This window comes from Lutjanus erythropterus, chromosome 9 (genome assembly GCF_056507025.1).
Source record: "Lutjanus erythropterus isolate fLutEry1 chromosome 9, fLutEry1.hap2, whole genome shotgun sequence".
In the NCBI taxonomy this organism is placed as follows: Eukaryota; Metazoa; Chordata; class Actinopteri; order Lutjaniformes; family Lutjanidae; genus Lutjanus; species Lutjanus erythropterus.
In genome coordinates, this window is record NC_139325.1 from 9432276 (window position 1) to 9450747 (window position 18472).

Here is an 18472-nt window from a genome sequence, read left to right on the forward strand (position 1 = left end):
TTCAGTTGACTACATGTACCATCAACACTGACTGGACATCCACATAAAAAGTGGTAATTTTTTCCTTTTAATATTGTTGGTAACACCTGTGCTTTCTGTGGAGCATTGAAAATAACAAAAGATAGTAGAATGATCAGACAATTAAAAAATAATACATTTGATTAGACAATTAAAAAGAATAAGACATATAAAGTTAAATACATTATACTTTAACACAAGCAAAATTTCCCATTTTACTCTGTATATGACGTATTTCTCTTTAAGATGTAAGATGCACATGCAATGATTGGTCCAGGGTGTGTGCCTGCGTTTAACATTGGTGGAGCAAGCAGCTGACTGTGTGGCGAGCTAGCTTACTTGAAAAGAATAGTAGCTTAACACAGCCCTTTCAGGTAGCTACTTAGCTACAGCTAACTTTCTGCATATCTGTCAGTGCAGATGTAGTTTTCTTTATCTTCGTATGGATGACAGTGAAAAAGGCGTATTTTCTGAGGTCAGCAAACTCTAAAAAATCATCATCAACATGGTGTTAACTTTCCTGCCCTAAAAGATGTAACAAACCTCGCATCCACAGTCTAACCCTGTCTGTACATGCCCACAAAGCAATGAGTGGAAGTCCAACTGACCTTTTTCACAGCAGCCATATTGACATGGTAACCACAGGTGTTACCATTGCTACTAATTAAGGTCCTGTTCCATTTAGTGTAGCAGAGCATTTCCAGTGAGCCAACATGCACAATAGCAGCACACTGAGTCTGTTTGATCTGAGTGGAACGGAACCTTAATTAAGTCCATATGAAATGGAAAACATTGTGCTATTTGCTTTCGCATATTAACGCGTTTCATGTAAAAACAGACAGCTAGGGGACTTAGCACAGTGCCCCTGCCCCAGCCACGCAGCTGCAGACAGTGATCCATTAACCTGCGTTTTCCAAAGCGCTGCTGTGTGAAAAAGGTCCATATATGTTCAAATAACTAATAATGTTTTGTGTATGTGTATCACCTTTTGTTGGTCCCCAATCAATGACCTGAAGGTCATAAGGTATGGTCGCCTACAGAATGTAAAAAACAGAGCCTTCTTTTATTCCAGTTTGGGAGTGTTTGTGCATTATTCCAAGATGGTGTCCCCCATCACTAATATTGTAGTCACAGCAAGAAAAAATATTATTATATATCATTGTTATATGTATATATATTATTAGTATTATTTTGATCGTGGAGAATATTGTCACTGTCTGAAATTCCTAATATCTCAGACTAGGAGGCTGACGTGAACTGTCTTTCTGACTTGTCTGCTTGTAATTATATGAACAATTCAGCAATGCGGTAATTATAGGAAAAATACGGCATGAATGCAGCTTAAGTCTCAATATGTCTCAGTCTGGTGTATTAACCTGATTGATGTAAACAAAAACAAATTTGCTGGAGTTGATAGCACAGCTGAAAAAAAAAAGTCAGGCAGCAACAAAAATCATTACATGCACTGCATAATGTTGCTGTACAGGAAAGCTTTGTGTATTATAAATGACACTGAATGCCCACTCCACTCTGAATTGGAGTTAATGCCCCCTGGACAACACTATACAAAAAGGACAATATAATGAACAAACAGCATTAAAATGTCACCGTGGTGGGAGATTTCAATTATTTTTTATCAAGCTTTGCACGTATATTGCTGTATTGCTAATGATGTATGATCTGTTTTATGATAATTATTTTTACTGACAATAAACGCAGTAAAAACGTTAAAGATATATTGTTTTTGACATGGATGCTTGCACTGCAGTCAAAGTATCTGAACTGCTTGACCCCCATGCCCTTCCAAATTGCGTTTTGAGCAGTAATAAAATGAAACTTTACTGTTGTCTGACACTGCAAACAGCCTTGGTATTTAAGTTTGACTTCAAAACAGCCATCTATAAGTTTGGCTGGAGTAATAATCTGGACATTGTGAAATAATGTTATCCATTGACCGGCAGTTTGACCTCTGGAAATCCTGAACGATACAATTCCACCATTAACTCCCCCTCTTTAAGGGGTATAGTCCGAGGCCTGTAATGACTTTGCATAATGAGTTACATTCTCTTTTTTCATTGGGTCTGCTTTCTAAAAGATCTCTGCATTGTACAGGGGAGAGTGCTAGTCCCTTTTATCTCCAGAAAAAAACCCTCGTGGCTACAGTTTGATCAATTAAACTCCTGAAAGGACCCCCCCCTCCTTTCATTCCTCTGCCTGAGAGGAATATAAAGTTATCAGTCTTCCCAAGCGATATGAGGACGGAAATAAGTAGTTTGTCTATAAAAATGTCCAGGTACTTTATCAGCGTCCCAGTAGGCCCTGAGGCCCTGACACTGTTCAATGTGGCTCTCCTGTACTCCAGTCTCACGTGCTCTCCCTCCTCCCCCTCCTCCCCCTCCTCCCTCTCTTTGCCTGTCTACTTCGTCTCTGCCCGAGGCCCCCTCCTCGCTGGGTGGGGTGTACGCTGCCGGCCCTGCACCTCAGTGGGATTGACTGGGGCCCGGGCCCCAAGTGAGGTTATCGATTTCAATCAGTGGCTTGAGAGATTAGAGCTGAATGATGCTGTAGACTTTAAACGGTGGTCAGCTGCACTGTTTGTTGTTTGGGGGGAAAAATGCTGCAGGAAGAGGCACTTTTGCTTTTGAAGGGAAGTCAGATAAACATACAAACAGAATTATATAGAGAGTGAGAGATCTTAATCTTCTAGTTTGAGGCTTTACTGTATGTTAGTGGCTGTATTTTGGGAGTAAAATGGCCCAAATAGATGCAAAAACTAAAAAGATTGCAGAAAACAGATTCCATATCAAGAATGATTAGATGTAGAGCTGCACCTAATGATAATTTTCATTATCAATTAATTTGTCCGTTATTTTCTCAATCAACTCTCACGCCATCAACACATTGAACATACCAGGAGTACGGACTGGGGCTCCTGGGGCTGCAGAGAATAAACTAATCTAACAAACAACCATCAGAACAAAATGTTAACTTTTTTTTTCAAAACATTATTAATTGTCACCTGAAAAAAACAAAAACAAAAGCACAGCACTTTTATTATTGTCAGAAATCACTGTGCAGCATCTATCCATAGTTATCTTCATGTTATTGAAACATATTGTCCAACTAGGTGGATTATTGTGACAAGAGTAATGTATAGACACCCTGGTGAGCCACAACAATTGTTTCATAACCTCTCAAACTAGAGACCCTGACACAGGCCTACCTTGCACAATAGAAAGAGTGGAGGGTGAGGCTAACATGTCTAACATTAGCCATGCTACTGTCTTAGCAGCTATGATCGCAAAAAACAATGGACCTGAAAATCTGTAGTGCAGTAGATAGGCTGTCCCTGCTCCATCTCTTTCAGGTAAGGGGTCCATAGCCTGAAAAATCTTGAAGACCCCTGTGCTTTTGTGTAAAAATCAGTATTTAGGCTTGGCTATAGAGCACAAGAGGAAATCTGTCTGTCACCTTCAAAATGACTAACATGAGTGCCCCTACCCCCATCCTGATAGTGTGTGATACTTTAAATTAAGGCCCATAGCAAACATGAACTCAAATCAATAAATAGTTCCACCTATTACAACTGCACAGGCAGAATTGGGTACTTTGACTGGGGTCCCTCAAGACCCCAATACATTGGTATTTAAAAAAAAAAAACTAATTTAAACCAAATCAGAAGGTTCCACATTCAAATTATTTATTTTGTCTGATCAACCTAATATATTTTCTTTAATATCATTTAAGGCAGACACAAAAACAGCAAATATTCATATGTGAGAAGATGGAACCACAGAATGCTTAAATGTGACTTACACAACTATAATCAACAGAGTTTCTAATTAATTTTCTGACAGTTGACTAATTGCTTAAAGCTACTACAAGGAGTTTTTTTTAACATGTTAAGAGATGGTATCAGTTTAAGATTGATGGCTCTATAAGATAACAAGACCATCTGAGCGAAGATTGGCTGTCTCTCTGTAGTTATTCTTATATTATATGCCTGCCGTTGGGTTGGAGTCAGAGGAAATGAGCCAGTGTTGTATATTTTCCCAGCCAAAGTTACAGTGAGAAGTATCTTAGAAAGATACTTATTTGTTTAATTTTATGTTTGAAGTATTTTTTGTGGTTATTATAGTGGAAAAACTACTGCTTTTATTCACAAGTGCCTCCAAAATTAGCAAAATATGAAAGTTCCTTTAATAAACAGTTGCAGCTTTAATTAGATGCAGCCTTGCATATATAGACGTACATGTGGGAAACAACAGACCGAAGACTACAATTTACGCAACAGACCTTTTTCACAGCAGCCATATTGATATGAAATAGCAGGTAAACACAGTTACCAGTGCTACTAATTAAGGTCCCATTCCATGTAGTGTGATTTCTAGTGAACCGACATGCAGAATAGCAGCACCCTGACCCTGTTTGACCCGAATGGAATAGAACCTTAATTAGTATCATTAGTAACACCTGTGTTAAACCCACTATTTCATGCAAAAATGGCTGCAGTCTCTTTCTTTGCCAATTACATTCAATACAAACTAATGTATACAGTATATAAGCAAACTGACCAACTTCATGGATCAACAGTTAGTTGCATAATCTGGGTGAAGGAGTGGGAGTTTAAGTAATGTCCCTCTATAGTGCATTCTTCTAACAGTCCATCAGAGTTTTTTTTCTTGTTGAGTAGCTACTGAGAAGAGTGAGGTGACAACTTTTTGTTCCATCACCGTTCACAGGAAAGTGCACGCATAAAGAACAAGAAGACTGATAAAGTTCCTGTTTTGCTTAAAGAGGGAAGTTAGTTCACACAATGAGAGCGCCGCTGTTTTTCTGCTCTCAGAAGCATTTGCATCAAGGCCAGGAGATTAAACGTGTGGGTTGGGAACTGGAGAGAGTGCGTTGTCTCGCTTGGGGCCCCCGATGCCAGAGTTCTAGCTTTCATCGCACTGGGTGAAAGATTTCTCCTGGACGTTTCACTCTCTGTGGCTACAGGTGGGTGGTTCACATGCTGTAGGTGGCAGCCACTGTGGATTTCATGCAAAAGTACAGAGGAGGTGGCTGTGGGCAAATTGTTTCACAATTGCCAATGCTCAATACTTTGCACTGAGATGCTGAATCCCACACTCTATAAACTCATTTGTGTGCTTAGATGATATTTGGAGTGTTATGGTAATATTTAAAACCGTAGGTGTTTGTGTTTTTCTAATATAGATATTTCTAATGTCAGTTTTTAGACTTCATTATAAAGAACCAATGGAGAGACAGCATATCCAGTTGGATACTGAATACTGGTGCATATCAACTTACAAAAGGAAAATGGTGTCTGACATGTAGAGCTGAAAAATTAAAAGGCAACTATTTTGATTATCACTTTTCAAGCCAAATGTTGTTGATTCTTGCTTCTGAAATGTGAGAATTTGATTCTTTTCTTTGCCATATATGATAGTAGGGCAGCAATTAATGATTATTTTCATCGCCATTTTATCTGCTGATTATTTTCGCAATCAAACGATTAGTTATTTGGTAATATTTCCTAAAATGATGAAAAATGTTGATTAGTGTGACCCAAACCGCATTATTACATCCTCTAATGTCTTGTTTTGTCCACAACAAAAGATACTCAGTTTACGGTCATAGAAAACCAAAAAAAGGCTGAAATCTGAGAATTTTGACATTCTTTTCTTTAAAAATGACTCAAATTGATTAATCGATGATCAAAATAGTTGGTGATTAATTTAGTGGTTGACTAACTAATAGATTAATTGCTACAACTCTACTATTTTGATTGTTTTTCAAGTCAAACATTTGCTTGTTCCTGCTTTTCAAATTCAAGAATTTGATTCTTTTATTTTGTCATATATGATAGTAAACTGAGTGTTTTTGGTCGGACAAAACAAGCACATTTGGATATGCCATTTTGGGCATTTCTCCCTATTTTCTGACTTTTTATAGACAAAACAATCAATTAACCAGGAAAATATTAGCAGATTAACTAAAACTGGAATCATTACTGTCATTCCTTTCTGCACTCTGTGATGCTTGTTCGTGTCAGTGTCATGGAAGGCTTTTATTACCGTGTCACTCTTGTTTTACTCAGAGAGACACATTTAAACATCATTATGCAATGCAGCAATGTGGGCTAAGACTGACATAGTGCCCTAAAACCCACATAACTGACATGGATTTGTAAAAACTTTACTAAATGCAGTTTGTTTCGCTGTTTAAAAGCTGTTTTCTCCTTCATCCTCTTTTTAAAGGCTCCATGTTCAGTGCAGTTGTGCTGGTGCTCAGCTGCCTGCTGCAGAGGAAACTAGTGACCACAGAGGGGCATCGTGGGACCAACCGCCATGTCTTCTATGCAGTGCAAATGGACGGAGGCATTAGAGCTGCCACAGCTCTGGCTGAGCAGCATGGACTGGAGTTCATACAACGGGTCAGTGCATGTCTTATAACCCCTGGTGTTACCTCCACCTATGGGTCTGCAATTTACATTTTCTAAATCCGGTTACCGAGGACCTTTTTTTTAAGAGCTGCTAAAAGTGCTGACTTCTGTTTCCTATTTGAGGGATATCTGACTTTCATCAAATTACAGCAGCGTCTCTGAATATTTCATATCTGATCAAAGACACACAGAATACGGCATCCACACAGAGTGACACACGCATGCACCCAGAAAGGCACGAATATGCATACACTTCCATCTAACCAAGCTTAGGTTAGGACTGTGAGAAAGTCCTATATGTGCAATAGGCTTCAGTTGAATGTCTTTGGAGAAGATCAGGTCTTTCCCTACTTTTCCTGGGTTTTAATCTGTCATGCTGAAATCTTTCCATTTGTCAGAGGACTAGGTGTGATTTATCCACATCAATACTTTAAAGGTTAATTTGGTTGTTGGCTCTGAAATTGTGTCAGCGCACTCAAAAAAACGCAACGAGAAATAAGGGCTCGGAGCAGGTCTTGGTGAGGTGGAGTACAGTAGTTCTGCTTTTTTGTGAGAGCGAGTTCAAAGAGGCTGTTCAAGGGTATGAGATTCTTCTTCTGATTCTCTTTTATGAAAGATTCACAATCAGAAAGATTTAAAAAGTGAGAGCCCTTATGAATTGACACCCATTCCTGCTGCGCTCTGTCATATTCAGGGTTTCTTTTATTTAACTTCCTCTTTTCAAACACAAAGACTGACTAATCAACACAGATTCCTAGGATAAAATGTGCCATTTGATTAAAACATTATGCGGTCTCCCTCTACAGATGGTAAAGCATCCAAATATGTTTAGTGCTTTACCTTAAACACAGTCAGGATGATCTATAAAATGCATTAAATCACATATGGAGAGTTCCTTTTTAAAGAATTAAAGCAAACTATCTTGATATGATGTCTTTTATTTTCATAGATCTTTATAATTGGGTATAGATAGAGCCCTATGTGAGAAATCTGAGAAAATATTATTACATCATATCTACAATCTCCAGAAGACCCCATAAAAGTTTTTAGTTGCCCCTCATTCATGTAAAGTGTATGACACTTTGTTCTTAAGCGGCAGATGTATATTCCTCCATCAATTTTTCTCACCACAGACGATCAAAGACCTGGGATTTGATGTTATTGATAAGTGACACTGAAGGCGTGAGCGTGTGCTTTGACATTATTGATAAGAGTTAAGGGGGGTGTCCAGTGGCCTGGTGTGAGGCTGTGTGCAGCGTTGGCTCTGGGGAACGGGGACGCGAGCTCATTTCAACCTTGGCCTCGCTGCCTCTGCTGCTGCCGCCGCTGCTGCTGCCTGGATGATGAATAAAACATCTCTTTGACCTTTATCAGGAGAGTATTGGACAGTCCACCCCCGTCTCTGTCTTCCCTCTCTGCCTGTCTCTCTCTCATTGTCCCTCATGTATGCACACAAACACCCTTGCCTCTTCCTGCATTGTTTTCTGCTCTTTTATACACCACACTGATAGTCCCTGGATGCAGTCATTGACCACTTGTATTGACCAAAACAAAAGCAAAAACATTTTCAGATTTACATGAGCAGCACTGTATTTATGCATATACAGTACATGGTGCTATAAAACTTGAAATGTATTTGCAGTAACTGCAGTTGTGTTATATTCTGGTGCAACAGTCCTGGAGCATTGTACAAATTAGAGCTGACAACTATTTTGATAAATGATTAATTGTTTCAGTCATTTTTTTTTTTCAAGCAAAAATGTTTTTCTGGTTCCAGCTTCTTAAATGTGAGGATTTGTTTCTTTGCCATGTCTAAAAGTAAATAGAGTCTTTAGGTTTTGGACTGTTGGTTGGACAAAAGAAGCAATTTGAAGTTACATGGGCTTAGCAAAATCTTGATGAGCCTTTTCCACAATTTTTTGGCATTTTATAGACTAGACTAGGGGTCTCAGACTGCCAGCTCGAGGGCATTTTTGCCCCCCCCCAACCTCCCCCGTCCTGACTGTGACATGATGTCAATAATATAATCTGACCTGCAATTTTTTAAAAATTGTTTCATACAAGTTTAGCCCTAACCCTTCAACTGAAAACATTGAAAATAAGAACATAATCATATTAAAATGTATTGTATGCAAGGTTCAACATTAAGTTTTTTGTTTTTTTCTTTTACTTGCTTGTTCAGGAAAGTGGATCAGAAATCTACTTCCCTGAGGTCAATTTTGACTTTCCCCTGTACAGTTTTGTTTTATTAGTGGTTATTTAATAACCACTAATAAAATAACAAAAATTAAAATTATGTTGAATCAAGAACTGAAACGCCTATAAAATATCAGAAAATAGTGGAAAATATCCATCCGAGTTTTTCAAAGTCCAAGGTGATGCCTTTAAATATCATATTTTGTCCTTCCAAAACCCAAAGATGCTCAGTTTAATATGATAATAAACAAAGAAAAGTGGGAGATCTCCATATTTGAGAGGCTGAAAACAGCATTTTCTGCAATTTTGGATGAAAAATAATTTTAGCGATTACTTGATAATAATAGTTTAATTGTTTTTTACCGTTTTCCCAGTCAGACAAGTAAGTTGTCAGATTTACTTGCAGGACATGGCATTATATTTGCCATGGGCAAGCAGGCAAGCCTTATTGTTGAGCCCTGGTGTGTTTGTATTTCTGGAGGATTGCATGTTGCAATTTGCTGGTATACTATGTCCAGAAAAGAACAGCTTGTTCACCAGTTCTGTATTGGCAAACACAGTGGCAGAGAGGAGTAGCAAATGACATTTATGATAATTTATGTGACAAAGGCAAGTTTTCACTGGATACTCTGTGGCATTTGACTATGTTAGTAATGGAAATAAAAAAAGTCAGTTCTTAGAAATATTACACTTCCTTGCAGTACTTGAATGTTGAAGTGGCTCCTTTTTGAGATGACAATACCATCAGTGGCCCCAAGGCAATCTGAGTTTGACAACCTTGGACTAAACAATTAATTGACTAATCATCAAATATGAGTTACACAATAATTGAGTTATTTAAACCTCTTGTAGACATTAGTGATAGGGTGCTGTGGTGTGATTCTGTAGTCGTCCATTTTCAAAGATGAGCAGTTGAGTGTGTTTGTGTGTTATAATAAGGTGTCCAACCCAGCACCACCATATCCTCAGAAGAACCTCAGACAACCCCCACTCCCACGATCCCCTCAGGTCCAATCTGCTGACTGGCTCCTTTTACCTGTCTGTCACCGGAGGCTGATGCTAAATGTCACTGACACTAAATCGCCTTTGTTAAGTAAAACCTATCGCAAATACCCTAATATCAAGAAGAAGCTGGCGCTTCACAATTTGCTGTGATATTTTTTTTCTTTCTTTTTTCTTTTTTTTTTTTTTTGAGAACATTGAAGTGGAATGAAAAGTCTGACAAGCCCAACGCCAGCTTGGGAGGATTGTGATGTCTGCTGGCATTCCAGCGGTAATGCCGCATGAGTGGAACGGGAATCAAATGTCTCCACGCTGGCACTCAACATATTGTTGGTCTCTTTGATTTAGTGTACAGCATCCAAGAAAATGTCATCGCGTCTCTCCATTGTGCAGACTTGACATATCCATTTTGCAACTGTAAAATACAAAGAAAAACAAAGCAAAATACCCCAGATGATGTCTTTATGCCACACGGACAGATTCGCTGTGATGCTCTGCAGCAGGTTTTTTTTTTTTTTTTTTTTTTTGCAGGTGGGAACAGCCGCCGCACTGAAGCCTTCCCTGTCAGTCATTATGATATTTAAATGTGTCAAAGTGATCAAGTTTATCCATCCACATGCGTCTTTTGCTTGTTTTTCACTTTGCTCAATTATAAATGTTTAATGATAGCTTATATTTTGTCAATGGAGAGTAAATCAACTCATTCCCAATAAGATTTAAATAAAAAAAAAACAGACAACAAATGCAGTGCACCCAGGGAACTCATGCTTGTAATTGTTATGGCTGTGTGTCAGTGCTGACGTGGATTCAAAGATCGCTGCCATACAATGGTGAGTCTCATCTCCAACCAGGGCTTGTGGTGGTGTAATGCAATCATTACAAACCAGAGAGAAAGAGATGCTCTGACTAGGCAGGTAATGGCAGCCATTACAGGTGCAGGGCTTCATGCACAATGACAAAGAAGAAAGCACAAGATCGCGATCTAAAAGAGATGATTTTCTGTTTCACTTTATGCCAGCACAGAACAACAGCACAGCGACTTGATATTACACGCTGATAAAAATAAAAAAGAAAGTCTCAGCTTGCAGGCTTATTTACATTACAGCCGACCTAGTTTAAAGTTACATCACATGATACTGCATTGTTTACAGGTATTATTTCTTGCTTACTTATGAGTTTGCAAATCCGATTAGAGCCAGATTAGGTCTATGTGTTGCATTGTTTTTATTTTAGCTGAGATCACTGCTTCAAGAATTAAGTGTGTGTGTGTGCGCAGGGTTTTTGTCTTGAACTCTGACACCAGGAAGTCCCTGGTCTCCAACCAATGGTGAAAGGCCTCCCAGATTCCCTTCCTTCTCTCCAGTGAGGCGGAATACTGCTGGCAGATTACCATATCATTTCCATATCATTAGCATAACATTACCGCGGCACAGCTTGGCTCGCTGTCTGCGGACGTGCTATCAGCTCATCGAGAGATTCAATCCCCAATCCGCTCCGTGCCTCCTTCCCCTCCACCTCCCCTCTCCCCTCCCCTCTCCTCCCTCTGTACACGCGAGGTGTGTTTTCCATCCGAGTAAAGCAGATGTAATTGAGGTAGAGCACTGGATTTACCGGCTAAATGAAATCACACAAACGCTTCACGATCAGCCGGGGCCGCTGTCGTACACATTCAGGGAGCTCCTTCTCTGAAACCTCATAGCGCTGCACCCAATTCAGAATTTCTAATATCCTCTCAGAAATAGCCTCAGTCAGATGCTAAGCTATGTCAAGCCTTACTCTGGCTGGATTACTCCAGGCTGTTATGTTATGACCAGGTGTGTGTGTATGTGTGTGTGTGTGTATGTGTGTGTGAAGGAAAAAGGCCAATGTGCCACCATCCTCTCCCTTTCCTGTACTGTAGGGCACCCAGGGGCGCCAAAAGGGACACCAATCCTCTAATGGTTGGAAGAGAGGGCCCATTCCATTAGTCAGGGGGCCCAGAGTTCAACGCCGCTCCTCGGCGCGAGGAGGGCGGAGAGAGCGAAATGGAGGCAGGTGTTGGCCGGGGGCAACACGGAGGGCAACGCTGCACCAGCTGCATGGTGGGAAATGCAGCGTTTTTTGTTTTTTTTCCTTTTTTTCCCCATCTCCACTCCTTCTCTTGCCTATTTTCTATTTTCTCATGCAAGCACACTCACACACACACACACACACCTTGCATGTATCACATGCCTCGCACACACACGCACACACGCACACACGCAGGCTGACTTCCTCTCATCTCCTTTTGTCCCCAATTTTAATTCATTCCAGTAAAGCTTTTCTCCATTTTCCTTATCTCTTTCTTTCTCACACACTCATTCACTCACTCATTCACTCACGCCTATCTCCATCTCTTTCATTTTCGCTCTCTCTCTTTGCTTACCGCCTCCCCCTCCGTCCTCTCCTCCTCCCCTCCCCTCCTCTCCCATCCACGCTCATGCCTCCCTCTCATTTGTAAATGGAGAGACTGAGGAATACGTTGGAGAAGATGTGGTTTCCCCTCCCAGGTGGGAAACTCTGGCGGGAGATGAAGGTGGAGAAGAAGAAGAGGAAGAAGAAGAAGGGGTGAGAAGGAGGAGGAGGAGAGCAGAAATTATGCTACCACTCCCTTGCTTCTTCTTCTTCTTCTTCTCTCCCTCTCTCTGGGCTGAGATGATGTATGGCTGCAAAGGCCACATGTTGGCCGTGTGATGGATTAAAGCACTTTGTAGGAAAATTACTGAGAGCGCCTCAGCACACACAAGTCTAGCCCTTAATAAAACTCTCTTCAATATTGAAATGGAGAGAGGGAGAGGAGGGAAAGAGCGAGAGATAAAGAAGATAAAGGAAGATGGTGGATGAGAGCAGGGAGCAGTGGTAGCAGCACACAAACACGCTCATACACAGATGATATGGAATATGGAGAAATATAGTAAAACTACATGTTGTATAGCTTTACGACATGCTTTTGTTTGGAATGGCTTCATAAAAAGAGCTTCAGAGAGGAATAAGTGAAACTAAACCAGATTTTATGAAGTGGTTGTTTATTATAATAAGCTTTGTGGCCAAACTTTTGTGACACTTTTGTCAGTTACTGCTGCTAATGATCTTCTGCTCCACTCCCAGTGATTTCCATTTCTTACCCACAGTTAAGCTGAGAAAGTTATGAAGAAAATACAGAATCCAGTCCGAACCCGTGTGAAGTGACAGCGGGCTTCAGTGCATGTCAGCTTTAATTTTGAACTAGTTATGTGCAAGGAGAATTATTTTTCACAGTTGAATTAATTGTGAGCTTTTATGATTTTTGCCATGGAGAGCGGATTTTATTTTGGTTGCTGGTTGGTAACTGAGTGGGACTCATGACGGACAGAAATAAGTGTAGCAGGCCTGTAGCAACATGGACTTGGAATGTAATAACTTAGTACGTGGGTGTAGAGTTCAGTGAGCCCGTTTATATAAGACTCAGCTAATTCCCACATAATGTAATGACATCACAGTGACACATTCACAGTACAGAGCTTTTTATGTGCCTGAATACATCATCACTGCTGGACACAAACCTTCTATCTCCATAGTTTTATGTATATATATTTTTTATAAATCAGTGCTATCTTTATGTCTGTCACCCTTTATATGTGTCTGTGGGTTTTATTTAACCATCCACAATTATTAAAAAGAGCTACCGACTTTGACTAAGCAGCATTCAATTAGTTTAAAAACAAAGGGTCTTTTTCATTTCCTGAAAAGTAACACATTTGGACATACAAGGTTTCTGGCCAACAGCATCAGTGTCATCTAATAATACACATCACCTAAGTTGAGTTGTTAACTTCACATTTCATATCACAATATTCTTTTTGTCTCTACAGCTGCAATGATTAGATTTATCGATTAGTTGAACATTTATTCAATATCAATCAGTTAATTACTTTTCTCAAGCTAAAAAATGGCAAACATTCATTTGTTCCAGGATTTGCCGTTTTTCTTTGTCAAATGTGATAAGAAATTGATTGGACCTGTGAAAAAATAAACAGTTTGAAGACCTAACTTTGAGATCTCAACACTTAACAGACTAAACAATGAATCAGGTAATCAAGAAGTTAGTTAGTTGTGTCATCAGTTAGGCATATGTCACACAATAATCATGGGGTCAGGTAGTGTGTTCCTCAGGTCACTCATGCTACAGTGAGAGTCTAAATGTGCCGTATTGATGTTTGTGCCATATTGTTATTTGTACATATAAGCATTTCATTACATATTAGTACACACACAGTATAGTATAATATAAAGTTTCAGTGCCTTTACCCAAAAGTGTTCCTAAATTGAAAAGGGAACACTGACCACATTTTACTTTTTTCATTATGTTTTGTCATGAATGGATTTAAAGGAAGTCCAGTGTATTACAACTTGGTAATATTAACAACATTTTCCCTATTTTTCAATTCAGTATACAGGTTTTACATATTTCTTTTTTCTAGCATGCTTGGAAAGTTTTTTCTCCATTTTCTATCTTTTCCTGCGTATCTGATTAGAATTTGGTGGTCGAAGTCAATTTTCACACAAATGTCTAACGGGATGAAATGATGAGGTGATGACATTTTTTATTTAAAAGGTCAAAGGTCAGCTCCACTGTGACATCATAATGTTCAGCTCTCTATCAGTCCTCTATACTCATTTGTAAAAATGTGTGATGTTTGTAAAAAAAAAAAAAAAAAATCTGTCTCTAAGTGAAGACAGCGTTTTTCTCACTGGAAATTATTCACTGGAATCACACATGTTAATAAAGTGATGACTTCCATTTTGCCAAAAAAAACCACACTTAATATCTTTTGTTCGGCTCCTTCAAAGTCTTCACTACATATTTTATGTGAGTCTGCACAAACATGGATGCAAACTACAACTTGATTGGTTGGCGGAGAAGGCATACAACCACAGGGCGGTAATTCTAGGCTGGAAATCATGTCTCAGTGTTCATCATTTCTTAATTTGTTTGTATAGCTGGCAGAATGCAATACCAACATGGAGGTTTGTTTGTTTAAAACCTGTACGATCATCTGACTGCCCCTGTTTTTGCCTCGTTCAGTTTCATTTTAGTGATTTTTGTCATGTTCCCTAATTAGCGATTAACTTGGTGAGTACATCAGTTTTATTACTTGTAGAAATAAAAGCCAAAACTGTAAAAAAAAAAAAATAGATCCAAGATATAATAAACTGTAATCCTTATGTCAAATTTACACTAAATAACTCAATTCAAAATGAATAATTTCCCTTTAAAAACCCATCAATCCCTGTATTTGTCACTCTAAGATGGACTGTAGAACCCTTCACCCCCCCCCCTTCTCATCTCCTGCATTTCCTGCCAATACTGTAACCAACAAGGCTTAACTGCTCACCCCATTTAGCCCCTAGCATCCCCCTCCATCACCCAGCCCTCCTCCTATCTCTCCTTTCTGCTTCTCCATATTTGAGGCTGTGGAGGCCACAGCCCCTGTAGGGCTGTTAGTATACACACCAGCTGCTGTTTTCTCCATAGGGTGGGCTGCCTCACGTGGCTCTCACACACTGCTTCAATGACTCTTGATGTCTGTGTTTGTTTTTGTTTATCCTTCATGCCTTTCCCTTCCATCCCTCCCTCCATCGCTGTTGCTCTCTCCTCTTTTCTGTTTGTCTGTTGGAGGCCGTCAGCAGCAGCGGGGCATGGATCCTGCGGATGCTTCCGTCCGACTGCTGAACTGCTATCAGATGCAGTAGTACAAATCAGCCTGTTTGTTTATGAAAGCTGCCATGGAGATACTGTTAGAATTTTTTCGGCTGAGGTTGGTGATCGTTTGGTTGGGCATAGTTTCATGTAGTTACAGTAGCCTAAGAAAAAATTTGTATTTGGTATATTGATATAATTACAGTAAACCACTTGGTCTGAAGTGTTGTAGTGTTAGTCCTTGTGTTTTTCAGAGTTTACACATTTCCCTTAAACCCTGCTGCTTCCTCACACAAAATAGCAACAGCTGAAAGACAAATATGTCCCAGACATAACAGACTCAGCCTGTACATGATAATATTCAATTTGGGAAAATTACTTACAAGCAAGGGGTGCACAATATTAGAGTTTTGCAGATACTGATATCTGCACACACTGTTTTATTTTTTCCATCTAATTGCAGAGAACATCAAGTCTATCTTTTAGTGGAATTAACATATTACACTTACACTTGTCATGATGGCCCACTGACAGATGCAGACATAAAGTATAATGCTTTTCAATATATATACAGTCACTGGGAAAAATAAGTAAACTACTGCTGATGTTTTTTTTTTTCCCCACGAGTTTCTCTTCTCTTTGTCGTTCACAGATTCGTCATAACGATCAGGATGATGGCTCTTAAGATGAGCAATGCAATTTGTAGTGCTGAAGGAACGCAGTCATTGCAAATAGCAACTTTGCTATCCGTTTCTGTCTTTCTGGCCTGTCATATCAGCAGATATGTTAATTAGGCTGATATGATATTTTATTTCAAAGGCTATACTGGCTGATACTGATGCTGTACCGATATTATTGTGCATCCATATCATCGTCATTATTTTTTAATTTTTTGCCACTTGCGGGCAGAAAAACAACCATTAAATGCAACAATGACTTGTTACCACCTGATGAAGTTATTATAATGAACATGCTAGCAGACATTTAGCAGGCAGGGAGCAGCATAAGCATTTATTTGGAGTCGTGTTTTGGCCACTGGACGAATGTAAGTCCAGTGTTCACTCTTCTTTTAGTTTTGATTTGATCTCCACAACCTTTAGAGGGAAATATCTGTCGCTAAATACTCCACTATGTTTACCAGCAAGTTGCTTGTTCTGCCTGGTGTTCATTTAGAGCTTTTTCACTCAAAAAGAGCCGCCTGCTGTTACTGGAAACAATGTTGATGTGAACACTGTGACTGAACCAAAGACGTAAAGCTGTGGACTGTAAAACCAAAACGTGCTGAAAGATGCTAAAACGCCTTGTTGAACTAGGGCAAACTGCACGGTTGGGTGATAATTCTGCGTGCGTTTATCACCTCCAGCAAGTCCCATCACTGTGTTTGATTTATTGTCATCATAAAAATGTTGGTGGATCCAGCACAAGTTAAAATTTGTTGCTCTCACAGAAAAGTATTAAGAGATGTGAGCACAGGTAAACTAGATAACTGTCTCCCTTCTTCACATTTTCCTCTTAGCAGCTGGTCCCTTTTTGCTGCACATCTACTTCTCCTACTTGTTTGTATCATACACAAACTCTTGGCGGTATCAATTATTAGGTTTCCATCTTTACCTTTTGTTTTGTTATCTCACTGTTGCTTAGAAAATTCTCTTTCTGCAAGTTTCAGACTTTTGGTATGCTTTATTTTCCTGTTCCAGATGGAGTGTAGATGCCTTGAGAGCAGAGAGCAGTTTGGAGTCCTCCATCTGCTTGTGTAATTCTGCAAATTAAGACATGTAGGTTGAATGGGAAAAGCCATTTACTCACAGTTTTATACTATTGTTCTGTCATTATGTGATGTTTAATTTTTAAGTTTTTAACCAGAACAAACCATTAACTTTGAGCACAAATGGTTAGCTTTAGCTTGTGTTAGCTAGCCATCAGGCTGATTCAACAATATAACCAGTATTAATCTCAGTATTAATATTTGTCAGAAACTATTGGTTACTTCTCAAATGCAGGGTTTACTTTCTTTTTTCTTTCATATTGTAAATTGGAAGTTCAATAAGTAGTTAAAAAAAAATGAATCAATAAAGTGATAATATTTCTGGTCTCAAGAGGTAAACATTTAATAGTTGTTTTTTTTTGTAATTAACTGTTTGTGTCAGCTCAGTTCACATAGTAAACACAGCTTTTAAAGCAGAGGTGAGCTGTTCTGCCTTCAGCAAAGATGATTTAAAAAGGTAGAACAATTCTCATGGATGATCGTGACACGTCATAACAAGTCACATTTTTAAGCTGATTTAGCAAACAAAAAGAAAAGACCTTAGCAGACAAGAAAAGGACACAAACACATTAAAAATAAACAAAATCTAAAAAACCCAGGCATTAAGGAACAAAAGATAGAACAAGTAGATCACAATACCTGCAGCTCTCGTTGAGCTTGTGCCTTAAATCTGCTTTTCCTTTCAAGTGAGTTGTTTTGAATCTTGATACTTGGGCCTTTCAATCATATGCCGTGCAGTATGATAATCAGATTTGACACTTGAAGAGGGAGCAGAGGCATTTCTTATCCATAGGAATCAATAACAAACAAGTGAAGAATCAAAAGCAAAACACAGGCATGAAGTAAAATGTTGAATAACAAACTAAATCTGCAGAAATCACTGATGCACTGACAGAGTATGGCAAAAATTCCACTTGATATAATAGGCAAGTATAGCTTCGGTCTGCAACTAAAGATTATTCTCATCATCGCTTTATCTCTGTTATTTTCTCTATTAATTGATTAATTGTTTGGTCTATAAAATGTCAAAAAATGGCGAGAATTGTCGATCAGTGTGTCTCAAAGCCCAAAATGTCATCTTCAACCCAAAAGTTTACTCTGATAGAGGAGTAAAGAAACCAGGAAATATTCACATTTAAGAAGCTGGAAATTACTCAAACCAATTAATTGATTATCAAAACACTTGGTGACTAATTTAATACTTGATTAATAATCGATTAATTGTTGCAGCTCCATGTAGTTGTACTTTAAAATTAGTACTTTAGCAACCATTTTTTATCAGCAGGCTCTTGTGATGAGCCCTTACACTTAAAGATCAGACACTTAACTCAGTAATTTTTCAATC

The 18472-nt window shown here is 39.0% G+C and overlaps 1 protein-coding gene across 1 annotated transcript in view; it reads left to right on the forward strand.

Moving 5' to 3' along the window:
• Positions 1-18472, forward strand: part of LOC146321064 (furin-like protease kpc-1) — a 248404-nt gene that overhangs the window by 1942 nt on the left and 227990 nt on the right. Inside the window, exon 2 of the mRNA XM_084726094.1 lies at positions 6282-6457. Coding sequence (XP_084582220.1) covers positions 6287-6457 — 171 coding nt within the window. The 5' untranslated portion in view covers positions 6282-6286. The remainder of the gene's footprint in view (positions 1-6281; positions 6458-18472) is intronic.